The sequence below is a fragment of the Spermophilus citellus genome, assembly GCF_964194105.1.
Source record: "Spermophilus citellus genome assembly, chromosome: 3".
In the NCBI taxonomy this organism is placed as follows: domain Eukaryota; kingdom Metazoa; phylum Chordata; class Mammalia; order Rodentia; family Sciuridae; genus Spermophilus; species Spermophilus citellus.
In genome coordinates, this window is record NC_138184.1 from 171185181 (window position 1) to 171210575 (window position 25395).

At 39.8% G+C, this 25395-nt stretch overlaps 1 protein-coding gene across 3 annotated transcripts in view; it reads left to right on the plus strand.

The window, feature by feature from the left end:
* Positions 1 to 25395, plus strand: part of MAGI2 (membrane associated guanylate kinase, WW and PDZ domain containing 2) — a 1381189-nt gene that overhangs the window by 1243185 nt on the left and 112609 nt on the right. For all 3 annotated transcript variants that reach the window (XM_081288532.1, XM_081288533.1, XM_081288534.1), the window contains 2 exons: positions 20580 to 20765; positions 22701 to 22875. In XM_081288532.1, the coding sequence (XP_081144658.1) occupies positions 20580 to 20765; positions 22701 to 22875 (361 nt within the window). The remainder of the gene's footprint in view (positions 1 to 20579; positions 20766 to 22700; positions 22876 to 25395) is intronic.

Below are 25395 nucleotides of genomic sequence, written 5' to 3' on the forward strand. Positions count from 1 at the left end.
CGGAGTGCAAGTTGCCCCGTACTCTGTGGCAGAAGCAGCTATTATGCTGATGGCCTGTTGGTTTTACAACACATAATTTGCAGCAAGCCCCTAAAAGATTGCTGGAGCTGCTGCTCTTTCCTACTTAACTTCTGTAATGATTTTGATCTCTAATTTTGAAGAGAAATGCTGAGAGCCATCCTTGGGCCTCATATTCCCTGTCAAAATACCAAGGGTGCTTAGGTTCTAGAGACTGACACAGGGTGACGCCCACAAGTGCTTGGGAATCATGATTGTTCCCAGGGCTTGGCATTTTTCTTTTGATGTCTTAACCTAGCCCATGGATCACTAACAGTTCATTGTTTTTTATTTGTTTACTGTAGCTACTGAAGCCTTCGCAGCACTGATCGACAAGGTCTCTGATGCCTTGGGTTGGTGCTCCGTTACATTTAGGCAAGACAGTAGCATAGTTAACAGCTCAGATGCTACAATTATACTGCCTGGATCTGAAACCTGGATCCATCATTTACTAACCAGGTGACCTAGAGGAAGTTACCTGACCTCTTTGGGCCTCAGTTTCCTTGCTTGTAAAGAAAAGATGATTTTAATCCCCATATCATGGGGTTGTGATGAAGGTTAAAGGAATTCACATGTAGAAATTCTTAGAATGACACTGGCTTTGAATAAGCCCTCACTATGTCAATGCTCCTGTCTAGACCACCATCCCTGCTAGGATTCTGCTCCCATTCCACCAGCTCACTTTTCCTTGGCAGCACAAAGTTCTCACAGACTCTTAGCCATTAGTTTCCCACTCTCCTAGGGCAGCCAGATCTGGGCAGGAGATGGGCATATCTTGGAGGCCCAGTGCCTCCTCCCCTTAGGCCGACCTCCTAGGAGCATGGTCTTTACCTACCAGGGCTACCACCTACCTACAGCCCAGGTTAGCTGTGGTGGTAGCTGGAGCAATGCAGCAAGCCAGTCCAGCTGCATAAACCCTTTGCTAACACTTCAGGCTGAAATTGCAGGTTTGTCTCCCCAGAATCCATAAGTTCATAAACTAGAAAAGTCATGAGAAACATTTAAATTTAGACTCAAAGCTATGCCTTTTATTACTGCAAACATTATGTCACTATTGAATATCATCAGAGCAGAGAGAAAAGATGAAGAACCTAAATATTAATGTCCCCTCTGGATAGAGACCCTTCCATAGCTTCTTCAGCCAAGACAACAACTTTGCCAGGGATATGGGCTGTGCAACTAATTAGGGAATTTTGGAGCAAAGTTCCTGGTTTGTTCATTGCCTGGCATTTGATAGGGCTCTTTACAAAAGACCCACATATTCTTTTTTACAATATTATTTCCTCAAAAATTAAAGAAGGCATTTTCTTTGTATTGGTTAACGTCATGAAGGAGCAACCTGCTTGCTTCCTTCCCTAGGTTGTGATTCCAGAGGCCAACTATCACTTGAAGGTGGACAAATCTTAGAAGCCACCTACCAGTAGTACAGAGATATCCTTCCTGACTTAAAGTGAGAGTACATCCGCTTCCTGAGCATTTATGCCCCATTATTCTCAGTATTTAGTATTTTTTCAGGCCTTAAAATTGAACCCAAGGAAAAATAAAGTGGCTTCCAAACCAGAGCCAAGGGTAATAATGGACTGTAACAGACAATTACATCTCAAATTCCTAAATGTTTTGAACAAATGTTTTGCTACACATGTGTTAGCTTCTTGTCGCTATGACAAAATAACTGAGAAAATCAACTTAAAAGAAGGAAAGGTGTATTTTGGCTCACAGTTAGTTGGCTCTGTTGTTTGGGGGCCTGTGATGAGGCAGAACATCATGGCTGAAGCACATGGCAAAGGAAACCTGTTCACCTCCTGGAGGTGAGAAAGCAAAAGACCAAAAGAGGAAGGGACCAGGATCCCAATATCTCCTTCAAGGGCATGCCTTCGCTGACCTACCTCCCTTCTATGGAGCCCCACTCTTAAAGGCACCACCACTTCCCGTGCCAAAGACTAACAACCAAGCCTCTACTATGTGGGTCTTTAGGAAACCTCCAAAATCCAAACAACAAAAAAGATGTTCATTGTCTTATTATTGATAAACATAGAGAACTGGAAATAATGATGGTTGCTTTTTAAACTGGTAACTTTGATATTTTTGTGAAGTTGAATCATTTTCTCCCATTGATTTCCTGTTGTCACTCTCACTGAGGTCTATCTCCAGGGAGCTTTCTATCTCTGAGCCCATCAGATGCTTGCTCTATAAAAATGTCCTAGTGGCTGTGTGCAGGAGTGTCACTGATAGACTGGTCCTTGGGTGTCCCCAGCTCAAGGTCTGAGTCCTGACATCCAGGTTTATTGCAAAACTGTAACCTGTTCTTAGAGGTGCTTCCAACTCCCCCACCAAACCTGCTCTCCCACCAGAGGTTTCCAAGAAGGGCTTTGCTACAAATGATGGGGAAAAAAAGTAACCCTTGATCACCGTCTTATGCTTGGTCAGGAAGGCTGTGCTGGAATTTCTGGGGTAGACATACATGAGCAGATTGGGCATTAATATTGGACACTGTCAGGGAATTTATAAACTAGCTCTGATGTACAGCAGATTCAGGACAGCACCAAAGCATCAATCTACACATTCATCAGTAGGGAACAATCATCTTGATTCTTTTTCCTTTGTTCTTGTCTTCCTACTGGTATTGACTTGGTTTCTTCCTTTATCCACAAGTGCATCGCTGCCCAGCACACGCTTGACTTCTCAGCAATCTTTAAGCTCTGTACTAGTGCGAAAACCCTTTGTTTCCACATGTGTACTTTCTCTGGTACAGGTGGGAATTTGGACTTGGTCTTTGCTAATGTTCCCTGAGGCCCAGTGCCATCTGGTATTCAGGGAAGGAGTAACTTTTCCTTGGCAAAATGCCCTGATGACCTTCTCAAAGGATCCTTGATGATGTCCATAGGCTGTGGAGTTTTAAAGTTTTTCTAGAAATTCAAAAAGTTAACTAGCTGGTGTTTTGTGATATTTTTTAGCCATGGTCCCTGAAAATAATGAAATAAAACTGAGCTAGTAGTGAAGTGGGGTAGACTTTTTCCCCACCAACCACATGGCCACTGAAAAGTCTTAATTTAACTTAGGAGAGGAACACAGTAAAGTAAAAAGTCAAAGTCTCTGTAGTCTTACCACCCCACCACCATCATCACCATAAAGAACATTTAACTTAATGAAAACAGCATCAGATGGAAGTCCAGCTATCCACAAACTACTGCATTCCTTGTTATTCCTTATTCTTCCTGCTCCCCGTTCTCATTTAAAATGTAAGGGAAGATGGCCAATTCTAAATTACATTATGCATGAGTCAGTATGGAAAATAAGGTACTTGGTTAGTTTTGTCCCTGTGTGTAGAAAGTTTGAGGCCTGGACCATATTTTTCTCTGGCTTAGCTGTCATTTTTACTTTTGTCATTTTATGTGTTAAAAGTGGCTCCTAACACTTTAGTTCATCTCCGCCTCTTTCAAGAAAAGATTAGGAGCAAGCACTTATATGCCCTAAACCAGCTCCCCTTTCAAGGCAGTTTAAGGCAGTGTTTCTCTCCTGGTTTTGCTTCATGCACATTTATGAAATGAGGCGTGTTTACAATGCTCAGATAAAACAAATAAGACTGCTGGAGGCAAGAGGCTGCTCCCCAGGAGGCTCTCGGAACCGCCCAGCCATCCTCAGCACACCTGTCACCTTCACTGTCACACTCATTTCAATGGCACCATGGCCATAAAGCTCTGTCCTAAAGTAAAGCTTCTAGACCGAAACCAATAAGCACCTCATTTTATGCTTTATTGGTGTGGGCTGTGGCTTCAAAACCCCATATTGAGGCTTGTTTGTTGATCACCTTAAAAACAAAGATAAAGGGCTGGGGTTGTGGCTTAGCAGTAGAGCGCTCACCTAGCCCGTGCGAGGCCCTGGGTTCCATCCTCAGCACCACATAAAAATAAATAAATAAAATAAAGTTATTGTGTCCATCTACCAAAAAAAAAAAACATAAATAAATAAATATTTTTTTAAAAAAAGCAAAGGTAATAGGTACAACTGGCACCTTGACCTTCTCCAAGTCATTGTCAACTTTACCTCTTTGTATTCCTTCTCCAGAAGTCATTCATGTAAAGATAAATACATCACATCCACAAGGCTGAGCATGGGAATTAGAGAGTCTCTTTCTTTTCTCTGTACTTCATTGGTTTGTAACAGCAAGTTTCCTCTGAGTATTCTTCACCAGCTTTGTAACATGTATTATCTCTTTATTCCTTAAGTGAATCTCTACTTTAGATTCCTTCATCAACACAGTACTTTTGCTCTGTGCTCTGATTATGCTGAGAGCAGCTCATGCAGGAGGCAGGATGGTATCACCCACACTGTTAGTAGACTACTTTTATAACAGAAGAAATAAGGTGAACAAAGATTCTATCTAAAATACCAGTTTTCGTCCATATATCTGGTTTCTAAATATAACCCAATGAAACCATAGGATTAGCAGATAACATCATATTTGGGAAAACCTACACATACAAAAAAAAAAAAAGAAAGTTGTGTTGATTGTGCTAATTGGCACTTTCGATACATAATCCAGTCCTCCTAGGACAAGTCCTTGATCATAACACTTCTGATAAAAATATCCACAGGATAAAGTTCAAACCTGCCTCTTGGAGACAGGATCCTGGGCAATCCAGACATAACCACTGTCACCAACAATTCCTCACTGGTTCCTTTCTCACGAAGCTGATTTAGTTTCTTCCCCTGTCCTAGCAGCCAAGTTTTGCCAGATACCATTTGGAATGCCTCCTCTTATCAAATAATAATTTTTATCAAAGTTTCTCCCAGCCATTGTGCCAAGAATCTTACATTGTTTTGAATCTTCACAGCAATCCCATCGGGTAGAGACCACTGCTCAAACAGTACACATGTCTCATAAATCAATTCAAAAATCTAAGTTCTTAATAAAGCTTTGCCTGACCCTTCACCCATCTCTCCCACGTATGAATTCTTAACCGTGTAGACATTCTTTCATGACTATTACTGTCATTTTACTTTTCGTGTGCTTATGTTTTGGCCTCTCCCTGCAAAAATTGTCAGTTCCTTAAAGGCAAGAAACAAGGCATTTCTCTGAATCTTTCCCAGTTTCTGGTAGAACACATTTAAAGGATTTTCTTACAATTTCTGTTGATGGGATGGGTTTAGATTCTCCTATAGCGATCAAGCCCTGACCTCATCAAAAGTAAAACTGCGAATGTGCTCTGCTCGAACTTGCCCTGTGCCTAAACCTAGCTAAGGCAGCAAGGCATAATTTTGAAAATGGGCAAAGCAGCCGAGGATCACTCCAGAGGAATTGTGTACAAGCCAGTCCTTGTCCAGCATGAGAAATGGCACTATGATTAAGTACACAGTAGCCTTGTTCCAGGATACGGATTTCTCACCAGTTGTTCTTAGGCTGGGTAAATGATTCCATCAGCAGCTTGAGGCCTGGTGAAGTCTCAGGTGAGAACACCATAAGATATCAGTGGCAGGGGAGCCATCTTGGGCCTCTGGGCATCCTCTCTATTATAAGCATCTGGTCCTCTGAAGGGCCAGGAGAGGTCTCCTGGCCTTTGTGACTCACCTCATTCTGGCAGTGCCTGCTCCCGGTTATCATTCATCTGTGTGAGCACCACCTCAGTGATAATTACATAGTCCTGAGCAGGAGAGCTTGGATGGCATCCCAAGCTCCTTAGAAAAGTATTACTCCAAATTATTTATTCATTTCACAGTCCTCATTAACAAAGCAAACCATTTCAGTTCCGAACGAACAACTTCTGAATCGCATTACTAGTTTATAGGATCGTACAGCTAACACCAGGATGAATGGGGCCTATTGATTCCATGCCATCTTTTCAATCCTGAACATGACTAGTTTTGTTCCTAAATTAAATCTTGGATGACTGGGTCCTGCCAGTAAGCAGAAAGGCAAACAGGAAGATTTTGCATCAAACTCTGAGTACTCTGATATCTGAACGTTGAAGCATTTATTAACTAAACTGGAAACACAAATGTTAACATTTCACTTTCTGAGCACGAGTGAATTTAAAGAGCACTTAATGGATAGGTCTGCACCAGAGCATCGTCATTCTTATCCTCAAGAAGAGGAGAGTGCAACCTATCAAAAAAATCTGCAAGTGCCCACAGTGTACTATTTAAAATTCTGGACTAGTTTTTCTTATTGTTTGAATGGAGCTCATAAATCATTAAGTTTCCCCCACTAGGGAATCGTTTTCAGGAGGATTATTATTATTGTGTTCAAAGACTCTCCAGGCAGTAACAGAAGGAAGATGTCTTCTTACCTTCAGCTATTTGGTTGTCTTGAAAGCTCATAAATAGGTGATCCATGGCTGTTTCCTATGGGCTTAAGCCTCATAGTCCTTGTTATTTGCTTGATGGTTCAGGGAGGTTTCAGCTGAGAAGAGACCTGGTGCTAGAGGATCTCCCTCCACCAGGGAAAAATGCCCATCGCTCTCCCATGGCGTTCAATCCAATTCAGAGCCTGCAGGTCACCTTTGCAGAAGATGCTATTTCTTTATATCCTATTTATGGACTCATGCTGTATTATATTCTCCTTAATTTTATTTTTCCCAGTAATTATCCACATAAAATATATCAGAGAAGTATCTTAATAAAGCTGATTCCACATGTGGAACTATTTTCAAAGCACGTTGTTAAGTGAAGGCCATCCTGTCATTTATTACTACTGATCAGCTATGTCAGAAGAGTGCTTGGGGGATGTTTTTTTCCCATCTGATTGAGATAAATACCATTTCTTGCTGAAGCCGAGAATTCAGGGAGTGCCTCTATTGGAAATCCTACCACACCAAATCCTGGTGAAGCTCTTTTTACTGGCGCATTTGACCACTAATGATTTTGCAAGTTAAGCTGGATTTGATCCCACTCAAACTATTTTCAGTGTGTGGGTAGAATCATTTCTGGGGATTAATCAGCCAGACTCCTCCAGGTGATGAGTCAGATCACAATGCCACGGAAAATTAACTGAACAGCCCAGAGTATACCATTTTCATCTTTTAATCTGACCTCTTGCAGATCTTATTTCTCTACACCAGGCAAGGTTTGCTCTGCAAAGATGCCCAGATGTTGGGTACCTGATGAACCCATCTGCTTTCAAGAGTGAAATCCCCAAAACCTCCTGTTCTAAGGTGATTCATTGCAAAGATATGTATTTCTGGATTCATCTTGAGAGGAGGGTCTTCCAGAAAGCAAGAAAATAACAGATTTTGAAAGGTTTTATACTTACAGTTTTCTGGCACTGAGCAGTTGAGATAATGTGAGCTAGAAGATATTACAATTTACAAATTATCCTTCCTTTTTTTTTTTTGGTATCGGCGATTGAACCCAGGGGTGCTTACCCACTGAGCCACATCCCCAGCCCTTCTTATATTTTATTTAAAGATGGTGTCTTGCTGAGTTGCTGAGGGCCCCATAAGTTGCTGAGGATGGCTTGAACTCATGATCCTCCTGCATCAACCTCCCCAGCCACTGGGATTACAGGCATGCACCATTGTGCCTTGCATCATTACAATATTTAGTAGACTTTCTAGATAAACAGCAAGATAAAAAATGGCTACATTCCTGTAAGCAATTGACAAAATTGAAATACAGTGAAACCTCGTTGTATAATTAGTTATAGATTTTGATGATCCCTGGTGCTAAGTTGCTCTCAGTTCCAATCAGTGCTCATGATCATTAGCTTTATAGACCTTCAGGTAACTATATTCTCATCTTGACTGAATTTATACAGAGCTGTACCTGTCACTCTTCAGAGACTAAAACAAGGTGTTACCAGACATAAAATGATTATATTAGGCTCTCCCTGCTCCCTGCTAATGTCTTCCCTGAGGTTCTAGGTTAGCACTTCTGAAGTGATGGAAATGTTCTACTCTGTACTATACAACACCACAGCCACTTGCCCCATATGGCCATGGAGCATTTGGAATGAGGCTAGGGTGACTGACAGACTGATGTCTAATCGTCTTTAATTTCAGTCAACATGTACAGCTTTTTTCTACATTGGACTGTACAGTTCTGGAGCATTGTGGTGGCCTTTACCTCCCTGCCTCCACCTGACTCTGACTCTGCTACGCTCCAGGCCCCACTTCACACCACCACCATTGAACCCCTTAAGTTTGTGATCTCACTTATCCCTCATAATCCATCAGTGGCTTCTCATTTAGTTGTTAAATAAGAAGACAAATTCCCAGGTCCTCAAGGCCTTTCAGGATCCGTCCTTCTTATTCTAGAGCCCTCTGCTGTCTGTGCCCACTGCTCTCTCCTGCCCCATGATACCGGCTTCTCTCAACCACAGGTCTGCCTTTGCAGGTCATGTACTGTGATTATGACGCCTCCCCTCCCCCATTCATGTCACCAGATAGCATTTCCTTTCTGGAGACTTCCCCAACCCCTTCCACACTCTCCAGCCCACCTCCTTTCTCCTCCATATTCTATAAGTTCTTTTTTCACTTATCCCAATTTATAATCCAAATAAGATCTCTTTATCTCTCCCTGCTTTTTTTTTAAATCCCTTTTCTACATATTTAAGGTTTGAATTCCATATAGTGAAGTTTGCCCCTTCCAGAAGTTTGCCCCTTCATCTTTAGTCAGAGTTTTGACAAACATGTTTAGTTGGATAACAACTGCCACAACATCAACCCCTCCACACACCCTGAGCCCTGGCAATCACTGATTCCCTTTCTCTCCTGTAGTTTCACCTTTTCCTATTTGTATGCATGCAGCCTTTTGCTTCTGCCTTCTTCCGCTTCACAGAATGCATTTTAGATTCATCCATGTCCTTTCATGTGTCAGCATTTGGATCCTTTTGAGTTGCTCAAGAGTATCCCATTGTGTGGATGCATAAGAGTTTGTTTATCTATTCCCTAGTTGAGGGCCTCTGGATTGTTTTCTGTTTGGGGTGATTATAAATAAAGCTGCTAGGAACCTTTTCATATATGTCTTTGTGTGAAAATAGCTTTTATGTGAAAATATTTCATTTGATAAATGCCTAGAAGCGGCTCTGCTGGTTCCTGTGGTGCCATTTTCCAAAGTGACTGTACCATTTTATAGTTCCATATATAAGGGCTCTAGATGCTCTTCATCCTTACGAATAGTGTATTTTCAGGGTTTTCTGTTGTTTTTCATTTTACCCATTCCAAGAGGTGCAAAATGATATCTCATTTAGGTTTTAATTTGCATTTTTCCCCCTGAAGACTCATAATATTGAAGATCTTTCTGTGCGCCTTTTACTATCCATATATCTTCTTTGGTGAGGTGTTATTTCACTTTTGGTCTCGTCCCTCTAGAGTACAATTGCCATTTCACTGTGCACATTTTGAAGCTCTTCAGTCCTTCTCTTTTCATTTCTCATTCACTTCTCATTATTAGAATAATAAAAGTCACTTTGTGATGATAGTCTCAGGTAAAATTATCATGAAAGCCTATACTAGTATATAATGTTTTGCTTAGTAAAAATGAAAACACATATAGTTATAATGCTTGAAAATGTAAGTGATGAAGGAAAATGCATATGAGCAGAAATGGAAATGAAGTTAAAATGTGCAATACTTTAAAAAATAAGAATGAAAAAGACCATATGTGGTGATGGTCTCACTTTTGAAGCCAGGAAACTCACATAATTTATTGGACCATTCAGAGGTCACACTACAATTTGTTTTCAAAGTTAATATATGATCAAGATCTTCTAGCTCCTGACACTTTGCTTGGGGGCCTTTTCATATTTGGTTTTATCCATTCATGCAAAATTGCATTATTTCAAATTAAAGCATTGCTATACCCGGTTAGTGGAACTTTGGCTTCTGTGAGAAACCGAAGACCCAATAAATATTCATGTAATCTTCGAGATAACATATTGAAAAAGACAGCTGGCTCAGGAGGAATCATTTGCCTGGGTTAGTATCTGTTTCCATTTACATTAAGAAAATATTGCAAGAAGTTATTATCTGCCGGCAGGGCTTAGGGGAATACAATGGAAAGCTGATATTGCACCTGATTGCTTTTGACATTTACCTATTGTAACAGGAAAACTGTGTGAAGATAGCCAAGTGACTTTTTACAAAACACAATTTCAGAGGCTATAAAAGGAAAAAGTAGATGGCAGAGATAGAATACCCTGCATCTGTAAAAATGAGAAACATGACTTGTCAGCCACACCTGCTTGTAACCATCAACCATTTCTACTGGGCTGACTAAGAGATTACTCAGAGCCAGGTACAGGGACGGGTGTGAAGTCTCATGTGCTTCCAAAGGCAAGTGAGAGATACAGAGGATAGAAAGTGTAGTTTCGTTGAACATTTGTAACCCCAAACAGAGGATTGACAAAGTGTAATTTTATGGCATTTTTTGAACACTTGAAAAGCGACTAGTTGTCCTTCATGTTTTTAATCTGTCAAGGCTCCAGGAGAGAAGTATATTTTTAAGTTTGGGCACATAAATTATTTGACTTAAAAAAATAGATTCCAGATCTCTAACTGGGACAATAAACCATTGATTGCAACAACTGACTTAAATTTACAAAAAATTATTTCCCAATTTTTATTGATGGTGGTAAAATGATAACATGTTTATCTCCTCACATTTCTTAGACTCTCATATACTGATAGTAAATGAATGAGAAGACAAGTGGGCAGGTGGGAACAAAGTTTTAAAGAAAAACTAGCAACTTGCCTAGCAAGGCAGAGGAAACCAGAAAGAGAAGTTACCTTGCCATGTAACTAGAAAGCTAGGACAATCTTGTACCTGTTTTGGTCTGAAAGTGAAAATATTTTACCACTCTTTTTGTTATAAGAAAGGAAGGCCAGAACATAAAACACTTAAAAGAACTTAAAAGACAGAGTGGAACACAAAAACCATGACCACCAGATGTGAACATGTTATTTTATTTATTTATTTTGTGAACATTTTGTTTTTAAAGTAGAAAAACCAACACATAAATAAGTAATGATGAAAGAAGAATTGTAACACATTTCGCTGTCACATATAAATTTATAAAAAGAAAAAGGAAACTAGAATAATTGAAGATAATTTCATCTCATGCATGGTGGAATCTACTATAGAACATGCACCAGAGAAATTGAAGAATAAATCAAAAAAGATGACACAAGGTTTAGGGAAATGTGCAGTTCACCAGAGAGTCCAACCGATTTCCCTAGGATGACACTGTGCAGCTGACTTGCGAGAAGCCTGTCTACCTAGGAGGGAACTTTCCAGAAGAATACTTTGAAGAGATGGCTAGAGTAGCTTTGCAGAAATAACTAAGGATATGACCCTGATTCAGTGAGTGAGAAGGGGAGGAAATTATTTAGGAAAAGAAATGAAATCAGGGTAAAAATCATAAACAACAATGATTTAACCAAAAATAGTGATAGAACTATTCTGGAATAAGGATAAGTGGAATGCAAAGATAAGACTGCTAAATCCCCTATAATAGTGGGAAATAAATAGAAACTGATTAGAGTTAACAAATCGAGAAATAGCCAATTTATTAATTCTCTATAAAAATATTATTTAGAAAAGTGGGCAAGAAACAACTGAAAGATTTAAAATGTTTGCCTTTGGGTCACAGAAATGGAGAGGATGGGGAGGTGACTATAGCAGGAGACTAGGGTTTTTTTATCATAAGCATTTTGGTTGTGTTTAATTGTTTTAAATTATATATGTATTACTTCAACTAAATCACTTTCATTACAAGAGATTTCTAACTACTAGATAATAGTGCTATTATTGTTTGCCCTTTCACTTGACATGAATTTTGAATTTTTATACAATTTTCTCATTCTATAGAATAATTCAGTATTTTCTAATAATTTGATAAGTCCTCTGTAATAAATTTTAAATAAGAGGAACTCCTTATTCAGAAAGTAAGTTTATCATCAAAAGTTAGACACTAACCCTTTGAAAGGAGTTAGATGTGAATATGTGGGATGGGAGTAGGATACCTATTTTAGATTGTTTTCTGTTCCTTTACAAATTATCTGAAACCAAGTGATTTATTAGGAACAGAGGTTTATTTAGCTCATGGTTCTGGAGGCTGGAAAGCCTAAAAAGTGTGGTGCTGGCATGTGGTGAGAGTCTTCTTGTCACACCTGATGTGGCAGAGGACATAATATTAGGAGACAGAGCGTGCATGCCAGCTCAGGTATCTCTTTCTCTTCTTATAAAAATGCTGATACCATCCTGTGGGCCTCACCCTCCTGACCTCATCTAGTCCTAATTACCTCCCAAGAGCTCTGCCTCCAAATCTGTTAGCATGTAAATTTGGGGATTAAGTGGGAGACACATTCAAACCATAACAATCTACACCTCAAATATACAACTGGTGTTTTTGGGTTTTGGGTTTGTTTGTTTTTTTTAAAGGATAAAAACAACTTATTTTTCTGCTTTGCAGAGAAGAAACTCTTATATTTTAATAGCAAAATTTCTGTAATTTTTTCCACTATTACTGAATTAGCATGCTGTTCTGCTAGCAAAGTTACTAAAAGCTTTACTCACTAAAAGTACTCAAGTTAAACAACACAAAATTTTGACCCACTCAAAAAGCCAACTGTGTGTCCAAAGACCCACCAAACGTTTCAAAGAACAAAAATTATTTTAACCCAGCCTTATGTTTCAGAAGAGAACAGTCAAGTCGTAGCTAATTATAATTCCTAAAGCAATGAGATTTATCTCAATTACCAATTCATTCTCTTGACTGGAAAGTCATGGATTGCTGGTTTTATTGAGTGGTAAAATATTTTCACTTTCAGACCAAAACAGGTCTACAAGATTGTCCTAGCTTTCTAGTTACGTGGCAAGGTAACTTCTAGTAATAGGTGAAGAAATGAGAAGTACCTTGATAGAAGGAAAAGTCCTAACAGTGTAAAAGGAGCAGTTTTCCATCATCTTGTCTGTTTGGTTATCTATACCTCAAGCACCTATGGATTTGAGGATAATGGCTATGTTGAAGTTGCATTAGGTTCCTGAAACACTAAAGTCTAGACAGCTTGTCAGATTATGAGGGAAGGAATCATATCAGTAGAATATATGAGCTTCTTGAAATACATATCATTTGTATATGATATATATTAATGTCTACTTAATTAAGAGAGTTACCAAAGAATATTGCTTTGTGGATGACCCGATAATGGGTGACTTATTACACAAGAATAATTTTCACAGTTTAATAAGAAAAACAAGGTAACTTTTAGTCCTCTTAAATCAGTAGTTTAAGAATTAAGTGTTTTCTTTTTCTTTTTCTTTTTTTTCTTTATTTTTTGGGGTGGGGGGTGCTGGAAATTAAACTCAGGACCTTGTACATACAGTACACATGCTCTACCACTGAGCTATACCCCTAGGATCGATGGTATTTAAAAAGATGCTTATCAGAAACTATTTCTACTACATTTTCTGGTGGTACACATGGGAGTGAAAAATGCAGCCGTAAGAATAAAGGACTGGTTTTGCTTCTTTCCTACCTCCCACAATTCTGGTGATTTTGTGCCATATTCTCATTTACATATATTCTACTGCAGACACTAAAAACATTGGAGTGATACAAAAAAAAAAAATACACTATGAGGATTCTACAGAGGATGGATTACATAATTTGCAAGGCCCACTGTAAAATGAAAATGTGGAGTCTTTTCCTTGTTCCAAATTTATTAAGGATGTCCAAAAAGTGACAGCAGAAACATTAGCTTCTTTCTGTGAGTGTGGGGGTCTATGTGACTACACAGTTCACCCATTCAAAAAGTCAACTGTGTGTCCACAGGCCCACCAAATATTTCAAAGAGCAACACTATTTTAACCCAGCCTTATGTTTCAGAACAGAACAGTCAAGTTTCAGCTAATTATAATTCCTAAAGCAATGAGATGTATCTCAATTACCAATTCATTCTCAACATTAACTGTAATTGTTTTAATCGGTGCAAACTAAAGGTATAAATGATAATATATATGACTGAGGTGTGTTTCTTCATCTCTAGCTAGATAGCTAATATTTTCTATATGATCCTTTTCACCCTTGGAAACATGAGTTCAGTTGGGTTCCCAAGTTGCTGGTGATGGGCCCTCTTCCCATTCTCCCGCCTGACCATCTGCTTATTACCAACTGCAGGGTAACTAACTACACTGTTCAACCACAAGAGAATGACTCATGGGTGCTGGGGGAAAAAAAGTGCACTTTTTGAATATGCAGTCCTTAAAACACCAGCTGTTCGGTTTGGGATCTTGCAAATCAGTTGGCTATGAATTTCAGGGAAGACGTTTTCATTTTTGGAAAGCTAAATTTCACAGACTTCCAGAAGAAAACAAGTCATGCGGCCTACTTTTTCTTAATTTTACCATACAAAAATTTTAAATACAAAACACATGTTTTTTTTTCCACATCTTTACCTTCCGACGACTAAGAAACTAACTCTTTCAAAGAGCACCTATTCATACTCCTACAAGGGAAAACATCCAGTTGAAAGGGTTTGTCACAACAGAACATATTAAGTCAGGACTTCTAGGAAGGAGACAGAAAAGGAGTAAGATTATTACTAGGCTCAGGTATCTGAAAGCAGAAAAACAGATCAGGAGTCTTCACCATATTATTAAAGAGATGGGAACGCTTTGTGACAATTGATCTTCCTCTGTTCCCATATGTTCTTCTCAATGGCAGCTGGGCTAAAGGCATCTTATCAGGGATTTCAGACAGAGAAGTAGGAAGGACCCCAAAATGACCTTCATTTTTCTCACCACTCTGAGTCACCCTTGGGCCCAGTAATAAATAACCCTTGCATGTTACCATTACATGGAGTTGCCATTTGTGTCTTGTCTTAAATATTCTATATGTTTATCCCTGGTCTCCCCAACCAGACTGTGAATTTCTTGAGGGCAAGCATCATGTGTTGTTTTGTTATGGCCTTTCCCCACTAGGCCTAGCATGGTAGCTGTTACTAAGAAGATTCTGTACAGATATGTGTTGATAGACATATTGATTGACTTTTCCTCCTGCCCCATCCCACAATTGTAAAACTGGACAGTAAATAATTCTCACAGATTATTGAAAGAAAAACAACTGGAATCATCCAACTTAATAAAAATTTATCTTCCATCAGGTCACAGATTCTTAATCCAAACAAACTTCCCTTGCCTCTTTAAGCTAATGACATGTTGTTTAACCTTCACAAATTAATGGAATTGTGAGCTAATGAGAGTTTATGCTATTGATTGCCTTTGAAGTATTTATTTTTGTCACGCTCATTTCAGAAACTTCTCTCTTGTACGTGTGACATGATTGATGCAAAATCCACTTTCCCTGTTGAATGCCTTCCTCCATATATAAGGCTACTTTGTGGGATCTGTTAACAAGGAGATAATTAAATGTAAACATGAATCACAGGCTTTTTTTTTTTCTCTGAAAGGAAAAACACATAAGCAGCCAGGAAGTAAGGACAAAAGAGAACAGGAGAGGGATCTAATAATCTCTTCCCTCAGGATTTCTGGAAGAATCTATCATTAAAGCGAGAAAAGTCCGCCAGGTAATCATCCTGTCTTCCCTGTGGGGACTGACCTAGGGCACAGCTCAAGAAGAGTCCAATGACTGAATCAGTCCACTTTGACAAAGGGCTGAGGGACCTCAGGTAGACCACACACGGGTCCTGGAAAAGAATCCAATGGCAAAAATGAACTCACGTTAGAACTTACTTTAGAGAATATCTAGTCAACTGACAGAATATTCCCACTAAAACCAGCATGGTATGTTGGGCAATGCCAACTCAATTCATCTATAGGAAAACAGAAAACATGCTGCAATGTAAATGTACTGCTTTACCTAGAAATTAATCATGTAATAGAAAAAAATGGGGTTTCTTTTCCATAATTTGTGATTGTCAATTAAAATTTCTAACTAGTGACATACTGTCTCTTGCCCAAATGTCATTACGCCCAAAGCCAAATGACATATTATGACTTTCCCCCAAATATCTGTGTATCCTAAGCACACTGTGTCAAGAAGACAGATCCAAAGACTTGATTTATGTTGCCGCCTGACAGATGATGTCCATGAGGCATGCTGTCTAAATGGACTGCACTCCGGCAGTTACCTTAGTCATCAATTCTCAGAGAATTAATGAGCACCATTCATCCCAATAATAGAAACCAAGGTCAGGGCCTCTTCCTTGCTCTGTAATTCCATTAGCATTGCACAAAAAGCAGTCGGGTCATAAGCTCTGTGGACCTTATCACTGAGCAAAAGGAGCTGCATCTTGTTCCCAGGGAGAATCCTCGCTGAGCACACCGCTTGTCAGAGATCTGTTGTACATCGACATCGAATGTACTTACACGTGTAGGGGAAGTGATGGTAAAGAAAAAGGGGGACTCGCCTTCTGCTGCCAGGAACTTCAAGTACTACTTTAATTCAAGTAAATGCCAATGGAAAACATTTGTCATAAAACCATGTCAGGTACTTGCAATTACTGAGCAGGCAGTTTTAAATTGTGCACTCAGTCATATTTTATGTCAGTTCCCTCAGCCATCCTGCGTGGCTACCATAGAACTTATTTTTGTTTTCATTCTCTTATTATGTTTTTTATTCTTTTATTTTAGTTTTTATTCTAACTACTCTAAGAAAGTTAAAATGGCCCTGGAACTAAGTGTTATCACCTACACAGATAATTCTGTTTACAGCAAATCTCTCCTCCTAAAGCCCAGCAACATGTTTTTTAAGACTGTCTCAGTCAGCCCTGCTCCTCAAAGTTCACCTTGCTTTCACTCACCCACATACTAGAACAAGAGGGAAGAAACTCCAAGGTTTAAAGCCACAGGCAAAGGTTTGAATATAGGCTTTGGCACTTACTTGTTTTCTTAACTGTAAAACAAGTGTGACTATTACTTTTTTCCATTTACTTCACAATGTTGTTGTAAGGGTTTAAAATAAGTACCATTGTGTGGCACACAGCTGTAATCCCAACAGCTTGAGAGGCTGAGGCAGGAGGATCAAAAGTTCAAGGTCAGCTTCAACAACTTAGTGAGTCCCTAAGCAACTTAGTAAGACCCTGTTTCAAAATAAAGAGCAGGGGGCTGGGGATGTGGCTCAGTGGTTAAGTGCCACTGGGTTCAATCCCCAGTACCAAAAATTAATAAATTAAATAGGTACTTAGTACAATGCCTAGAAATTAACAAATTATAGTGTAATGTTGTTTTATTGCTGTTGAGCTCACAACATATGTGTGTGTGTGTGTGTGTGTGTGTGTGTGTGTGTGTGTGTGTGTAGACTATATTTTGAAACTTCCAGGGGGTTGGAAGGTTATGCCCAGAGCCATGAACAAGTCAAAAACAGCACATGACTCAAATACCATTTGCTGTGTTTTGAATGATATTTTTAAATTTCCTTTCAAATGTCAGTGTTTCTTTAAAAAAAATCTATTTTTTAGTTATAGGTGGACACATATCTTTATTTATTTTTATGTGGTTCTGAGTATCAGACCCAGTGCCTCATGCATGCTAGGTGAGTGCTCTACCTCTGAGTCACAACCCCAGCCCCTCAAATGTCAGTATTTCTAATGCCCAAAGAAATGTTGCCATGCCAGGAAGTCCTAACTAAACAGGGTCTGAAGACTCTCCAACTTCCTCTCCTCTCCTCACACCTCACCTGTCAGAAGACAACTTCAAGCCGAGTTCCTGGCTGCCACCCTCCCCTGGGTCAGGGCCACTCATGAAGTGTTTGGGATTGCTGGCTTAGAGGCAGGCTGCAGTCCAAGTAAAAGCACCAGGTGCTCACAGACAGCTAACAGGTTAGAGATCAGAGACAACAAAGTCAAGAGAGGCGGAGCAGCTCATAGGAGGAGCAAAGGCTCTGCTGCTGGGAGAACCACGGTTCTGATCCCTATGTGACCTCAGGAAGATTACTAACCGCTGTAGCCTGCTTTCTCTACTGTGAATGTAGTGATACCCTGTGCCTTGTATGCTTTGTTAAGGATTATATTATACACATGTTCATGTGGAAACAATGGGGCTGTGTCGCAGCACAATGATTGGCTCATGTAAGTACTCATAAATCATAAGAGGCAGGAAGAAAAGAAGTTGTTAATAAGTCAATAATTATGAAAGTAGATATTAGATCTATACTGTGTTGATTTCCCTGCGAATAATAAATTCTTACTTACAAGTTGATACTTTCCTACAAAGATCTGCAACATTTTTTTGTGTAAAATCAGAGAGACTCTTGACCTCATCCAGTGTCTTTTTAATTCCCAAACACATCTCTTTTATAAATGAAACTGTTTTCATGTGTAATTTTTAGGGATTAGTGCCCCGTATGATCCTATAGTAAGCAGTGTTCTTTAAGTTTTGGTAGTGTTCCAGGTTTATCTCACATGGAAAGAAAAGAAAGTTGAAACCTACACACACACACACAAAAAAAATAGTGAGATCAAAACTATTTAAAAGTTAACAACAAAAAGAATATCACTTGATATTTATAGATCGATTCTTATGTATCAAGCTTTCTACATGTGGTAACTCATTTAATCCTCAGAACCATCCTGTGAGGGCAGTAATATTATTATTCCAATTTTGCAATTGAAAAACAAACTCAGAAGCCAAGTGCCATGGCACACCCTTATAATCCCAGCCACTCAGGAGGCTGAGGTAGGAGGTTCACGAGTTCAGGCCAGTCTGGACAACTTATCAAGCACTTGTCTGAAAATGAAAATAAAAAGAACTGGGGATAGAACTCATTGTCAGAACATATCTGGGTTCAATACCCAGTTCCACCACCAAAAAAAAAGTAGAAGAAGAAGAAGAAAGAAAAACAAACTCTTAAGAGTTTAAGTAACTTTCCAAAAGTTACACGGTTCGTAAAGTCATACACATTACAGTCAGAGAGACCAAATCATTTGTAGACCATTTTAAAGACACTGTTGAACATGAAAAGGAACAAAAACAGGAAAAAAGTTCACCCTAATTATGGTTGAAGAACAAACACCTTGCAATGCCTACATCGATTTGTAAATCACTAATTGTTCTTATAGCATTTTTAACTGAGAAATATATTATTCTAAAATTCGAAGATGATCATTAGTATGCTCTAAGGAAGGTATTCTTAATTAAAGCCATTAGTGCTTATGGTAAATAAAAATGTGTTTGTGTTTCCAACATGATGAGTTCTACTTCAGGGACACAGGCTCAGCCAATATTTTCATATGCTATCTATAACCTTTCAGAGTGGAAGAGTGAACAAGGTGCAGGTTCATTAACTCACTAATTGTCCTTCCTTATCATGGTTGTTAGCTGATGTTCTGCCTTTTTGTGCAACACATGCACAAAATTGATAGTTCAGGGCATAGACATCCTTAGAGCATATGGATGATGAATTTTTTCTTTCCCTGTTTGTGCAGTTTAAATCAATACCTGATTTCAAAGAGTGAGCAAAAAGATAGGGGCTGGTTGTCTTGAAAGGAGAAAGGAAAGGGAACAGGTTTCTAGATTATAAACTCCTTGAGGGGATTAACAGGGGCACCATATGCTATTAATATCTAATCCCAGAAATAGTTACCTTGATAGGTACTCAACCATTTACATAGAATGGAAGCTAGGAAAATCTATACTCCCATGTCTCTTGCTCTTTCCACTCATAAATAAGTAATAAAAATTAAGTCAATGTTTTTGTTCTAGAGAGTCAGGTAATATATTACATCAGTTCAAAAATATTTCTGTGTTTTAATATCTCAGCAATTAGAGAGCATCTTGGAGTGAATGGAGTGTCATAATTTAATTGGCAACATTCCTTTCATTTTCCCTTTGCATGACAAAGATTTGTCTTACCGTCAATGGCATCTTAAATTTGATGTGCTTCATCATGTATCAGACATTAGCAAGTTCCCAGGGCCATATAATAAAGCAAATCAGATGAAGAGAAGATTGCAACATGTTGCCTTTTAAACTAAAGTTAACTAGATTAAAGGGAAGTTGGCCAGAACTTCTTCACCAGGTGGCTACCACCTGAATTTGTACATATTTCTTTCTTTTTCCTCCTTTCAGTAAAATAGAAAGGGAAAGAAATTAATTCCTATGCCTTTCTAAAACTATTATTGTTTCTAGAATACGAACTCTTAGTGCACAATGTTCTCCATCTATGATTCTCAAATGCTCATAGGTACTGGACTCTCTCAAGGAGTTTCTTGGAAAACCATGGTCCTCATCCCTCATCTGGACATTCAGATTCAGCTGGTCTGGGATGAGGCCCAGATAGCTGTACATTTAATCCCAGGGTCATTATGATGCATCCAAAGTTTGAGAACCTCTAGTATATTTGTTTGGACTTGGCCTATCACTGCAAAGGGCTTGAATTTAGTAACTCTGGTCTCAGTGATATGCACAAGACCATATTTGATAGAAATGATTGCAATTTCAAAAGGCAAATGCACTGAGTCAAGAAGAAATTCTGACATTGCATTGTTCTCTTTGGGACTGGGACTAAAGGATAGAACTTGCATTGGTGATGTCCCTGATACCTATTTCTGTTGGGGTTTTTTTAGCTGTGCCCCATAAAATCGGACGCATCATTGATGGAAGTCCTGCAGATCGCTGTGCAAAACTAAAAGTGGGAGACCGGATCTTAGCAGTGAACGGCCAGTCCATCATCAACATGCCTCACGCTGACATCGTGAAGCTCATCAAGGACGCAGGCCTTAGTGTCACCCTTCGCATCATTCCTCAGGAGGGTGAGTGCCTGAGGCGGCCTTTCAGAAAGACAGTCAAAACAGGGACATGCTCACCGGGGGCTTCTCAGCCTGCCTGCCAGGATGTGGAGTCAGCGTGTTGTTAGAATGCCAAAGATGTCTCCACTCTTGTACAAACTCACACTCCATTGCAGCCCACATCCTGGCTACTCACCACCAGTTTTATTTAGAAATCAAGCCATGGTGGCATTGCAGGCTCACTAGTGTGAATCCCAAGACACTGGCTTATCCGATCATTCCCTGGGGTCTCAGGAATACTGTTTTTTATGGTTCTATTAAGTTATATTAAGCCAGAACTCACTCAACAGAGTTAAAAACCTGAAAAAAGGAAAAAAAAACTATTCACGTTAACAGTTAACCTCTGGAGAATTCTTCAAAGTCAGATTGATTTTGAAAAGCTTGAAGAAGTTTTGTGGTCTAAAGAGAGCTCATTTGGAAAATGTTGCATCTGATAAAAATTTAAAATTCCCACTCAGCCTCTTGAATTTCTCTGTACAAGGACTCCCCCGTGAGGCCTGCAGAGTTCCTGAGCACCCCAGCTCACAGCCCAGGCCTGGAGGGCTGCAGTTCTGAGTACCATGCACCGGACATGCACCATTGCCACACACAGTGGGTTTGTTACTGGTTTGTAGCTATTGGCTCATTAGCGATATTGAAAGATTCAATCCCTGGAGCTCTCTGGGTCCCACACAGAGGCTAATGGGCTTCTTTAACTGAGCACCCTCTGTTTTATTCAACCCCGCTTCCCATTCCACCTTTGGACTATCTATCATGCAGGCACAACTGACCAAACTGCCACTTGATTTAAATGTAAAACAGTAGCTCCCAACCAGGGTGATTTTGTTCCCCTGGGGGTATATTTGAGGATGTCTAGAGACATTTTTGGCTTTCAAAATTGGGGTGGAGATGCAATTGTCACCTAGGTCTGCAGAGGACAGAAATGCTGTTAATCATCCTACAAGGCACAGGACAACCTCCGCAAAGAATTACCAGGTCCAAAATATTGGAAGTACTGAGGTTGAAAAACCCTGATACAAATGGAAAACAAATTAAAATATCTGGGCTATGAGAAAAGAAAGAGAAAGAGTGGTTTAAAATGGAAAGCCAAAAAAGTAACCCCTGTTTTATCACAAAACCAAAGAGAGAAGTCAATGACCAGGTTTGTTTTAACCTATCATCACACACACCAACATGTATAACATATTTAGTGAAAACAAATTCTAAGCACGATTGCTTACTAAAATTCCAACTTCTTTCTCAGTCTTCCTAATCTGAAATGTATTTGTCCTGCCCTTGTTCTAACATGTAGAGATAATTTCAGTTGAACCTTTGATGTTATTGGCAGTGGGGGAGTGGGGCAGGGAGACAAGAAGCAATTGTTGAAAAGAACAGACTTATAAATCTTCCTGTGTCCAGAAATCTTTTCTTTCTGGAGAACTGTGGAGTACAGAGGACTATTAACAGGGCTGACAAGGGGCTGGGGAAGAGATTGTAAAAGGCATACTAGTTTATGTCTAGTTATTTACCCACACTTTATAAGAGCATTAAAACTTCTCATTACAGTCCAAAAGTGGTGGCTAAAGTGTTATTTTCAGCAAACAATGCTGGAAACAGAATATTCTTTAGAGCTTACTTCTTTGAATAATTCTTTCATGGTTTTGATGGGGTTTTATTTTTGTTTTTGTTTTGTCAATCTTTTCTTCTTACAAAATGTCAAGAGACTGTTCATTACTTTCTTCGGTAACCATTTTAATTAATGAAAGACTACTCGTTCCAGGAGTAACAAAGCCTAACAAAAACAGAAATGACCAAAGCCTTGAGTCATCTGAGGAGGAGAGTCACCACCTCTGGCCATGTCTTGCCCCTGATCAAAAATGCCAACCTGACCACATCTGCCCCTTTGGTTTCCTATCACAGAGCTCAACAGCCCAGCCTCGGCACCCAGCTCCGAGAAGCAGAGCCCCATGGCCCAGCAGCACAGCCCCTTGGCCCAGCAGAGTCCTCTGGCCCAACCAAGCCCAGCCACCCCCAACAGCCCTGTCGCCCAACCAGCTCCTCCTCAGCCACTTCAGCTGCAAGGACATGAAAATAGGTAACGTTTGCTCTGACTTTTCTGATTCTGGGACTAAGGGAGGGGGAGAAGGAATGCTTGGGAACAAAGCAGAACAAAGGCAGGGAGAGATTTTCACATAGTAGAAGTTGCCATGTTTTTTCATGTGTGTGATTTTGAGATTGTGTATGTGTTGGATACATGGTTGTATTAGTAAATATAACTAAATGTCCTTCACAATGAGAGAAACTTTACTGGATGAGCAATTCTAGCAACTGAGGAGGGGTTAACTAGCCAAAGAGTACAATAAGGAGGTTCCAAAGTGAAGAACATGCAAAGATCCTCTGGCAGAGGAGGAAGCATGTAAGCAGAGGACAGAAATAAGGCCCAGGTCATGGTGGCATGGTTTGAGGTGAAGCCAGTAAGGGTGGCAGGGCCCAACCATAAAGGGTCTTGTAATACGAGTTTTGATTGTTGTCTTTAGTGGGAGGTCACTGGAGGGTTGAAACTGATGAGTGACATGGGATTTACTTTTCACAATCTCTCAGTGTGCCCTATAGAGAACCTGCTGGAGGCTGGTCAGGCAATGAGGGCTAAGCAATGACAACAGGTCTGTAGAAGTCATTGGGCCACGAAGCTGCTGGCTTAGAGCATGGTGGTGGCACAGAGGGAGGAAATGTTGAGGGATTGGTAGGCATTAATAAGTGTTCATACTTTCCTGTTTGGAATGAGTAATAACCTTAGGGTCTTCCATTCCACACACACACAGCATTGTGAACTAATGTGAATAAGGCACTTTGAATCTGGAAAAAGGGATGCCATATAAAAATAACATTGTCTTCATATCATTACTTGCATGTAACAGAGGGCCTGGGCTGCATTGAGCCATTAAAAAGAAAAAAGGAAGACCTGTTCCCATGCAATCTCCCCCATTCAACAAGAGAAAAACAGAATTCCCATGCAATCTCCCCCATTCAACAAGAGAAAAACAGAAGGACTTATGGAAACATCTCTGAGTACAAACCCCTCGCTGGCCTGATCCATGGGCCCAGTGTCTGCTGAATATCTGTTTCCCATGTCCTGCCTCCCCTTTTGGTGAAGGTGAAGTGAGACTGTTGATGATTGCCAGAGCTCTTCGGGTTCATCATGTATACTGTTGTAAAACAAAACATTTTTCCCTGTGCCACAGGCGGTATTTCTAGAAAGCTCCATTCTCCTCCGATTTTCCCATGTGTTTTCATGGAAAACTGAGCATCTGGTTGTCCTCAGCTGTTTATGTTTTTAATATCTGCTGGGGAGGAGAAAATCCCCACAAAGCAGATGATGCAGAGGTAAGAATCATAAGAAGAGTAAGTCCTGGGTGCCTCAAGAAGAAGCCCCCCATGAGCTGACTCCCACCATGTGCTATTTCAACAGATTGCACTGGCTTTCCCCCGGATCCATTTAGACTCAGGAGGAAGGACTTAAGGCCCACACAGTCCCTCAGTCAGCTTCAGACTCTTCTTCTGGTCTTTGTCACTGTGGATTAATCTCGCAGCCATGTTCCATCTTCTCCTTTCAGAGTTGTAGTCTCCTGGCCATGGGTCTTACTTCTAGCCTGGGGTGGGGAATTTCATCCTTGAATGAGGAATCATCTCTTCTCTCCCTAATGTTAAGGAGCAAGTTAGCCCCTCCTCATTTGCAATCACTCATAGTCCCTCTGGGAGAGGTTCTCGGTGTGAAGGACAAGTGTGAAGGTATGCTGTAGTCTGTATGGAGGACAGCCGTGAGTAAGGCCTCTGTGCGACCCCAGCTGCAACTAGCTCACAACTGGGACACTGTAGCTCCTATCATAGAAGGAATGGTCTTTGAAAAAGTTTGGGTTTTTTTTTTTTTCTGATTACAGAATAAAGTATTTCCTCATTCTTGGATTAACACATCAGTCTGATCCAAATTTTTTAAATCACCAGTATATTTTCCCAGAGTTCTCACCTATTTCACTTGAGTAATGTTAACAGCCTGGAAGGTGCTCACTTCAATTCTAGGGTCTTTACAGGTTTTCAGACTTGGCTCTTTGATTGTTGGTTGTGGCTCATTTGCACATGAATAAGGAGATTCAATAATCTCACAGATGTCAGAAACATTTTCATAAATGCATTTAAAGATGGTCATGGTATCAGAGGGAAAACTTTTTCCTTTTTTCTAAATTAGGCTAGAAATGTCTCCAAGACTGCTGATATGCCAAGTGCATTTGTACAAGAAATGCCCACCTACATGTCAGATTGAGGCAATTCCCATGTTAGAATGGGATAAACTAAAATGAAAATCTGCTTGCAAATTTCTGTTTTGTGAGTTAAAGTGATATTTTGTCCTGTCTTATTTACTTTTAGATTAACTTCCCATGACACCCTGCACACTTCTACCAATTTCTCCATCCCTTAACATCTTTTTGGTATGTGCTAGAAAACACAAATAATTGTAAAATGAACATAGGTAAAATACTATTCAAGGAGTAACATTTGTTGAAAACAAAAAGAACCCTTATAGAATATATTACAAACCTACTCTAGAGCTTACATTTCT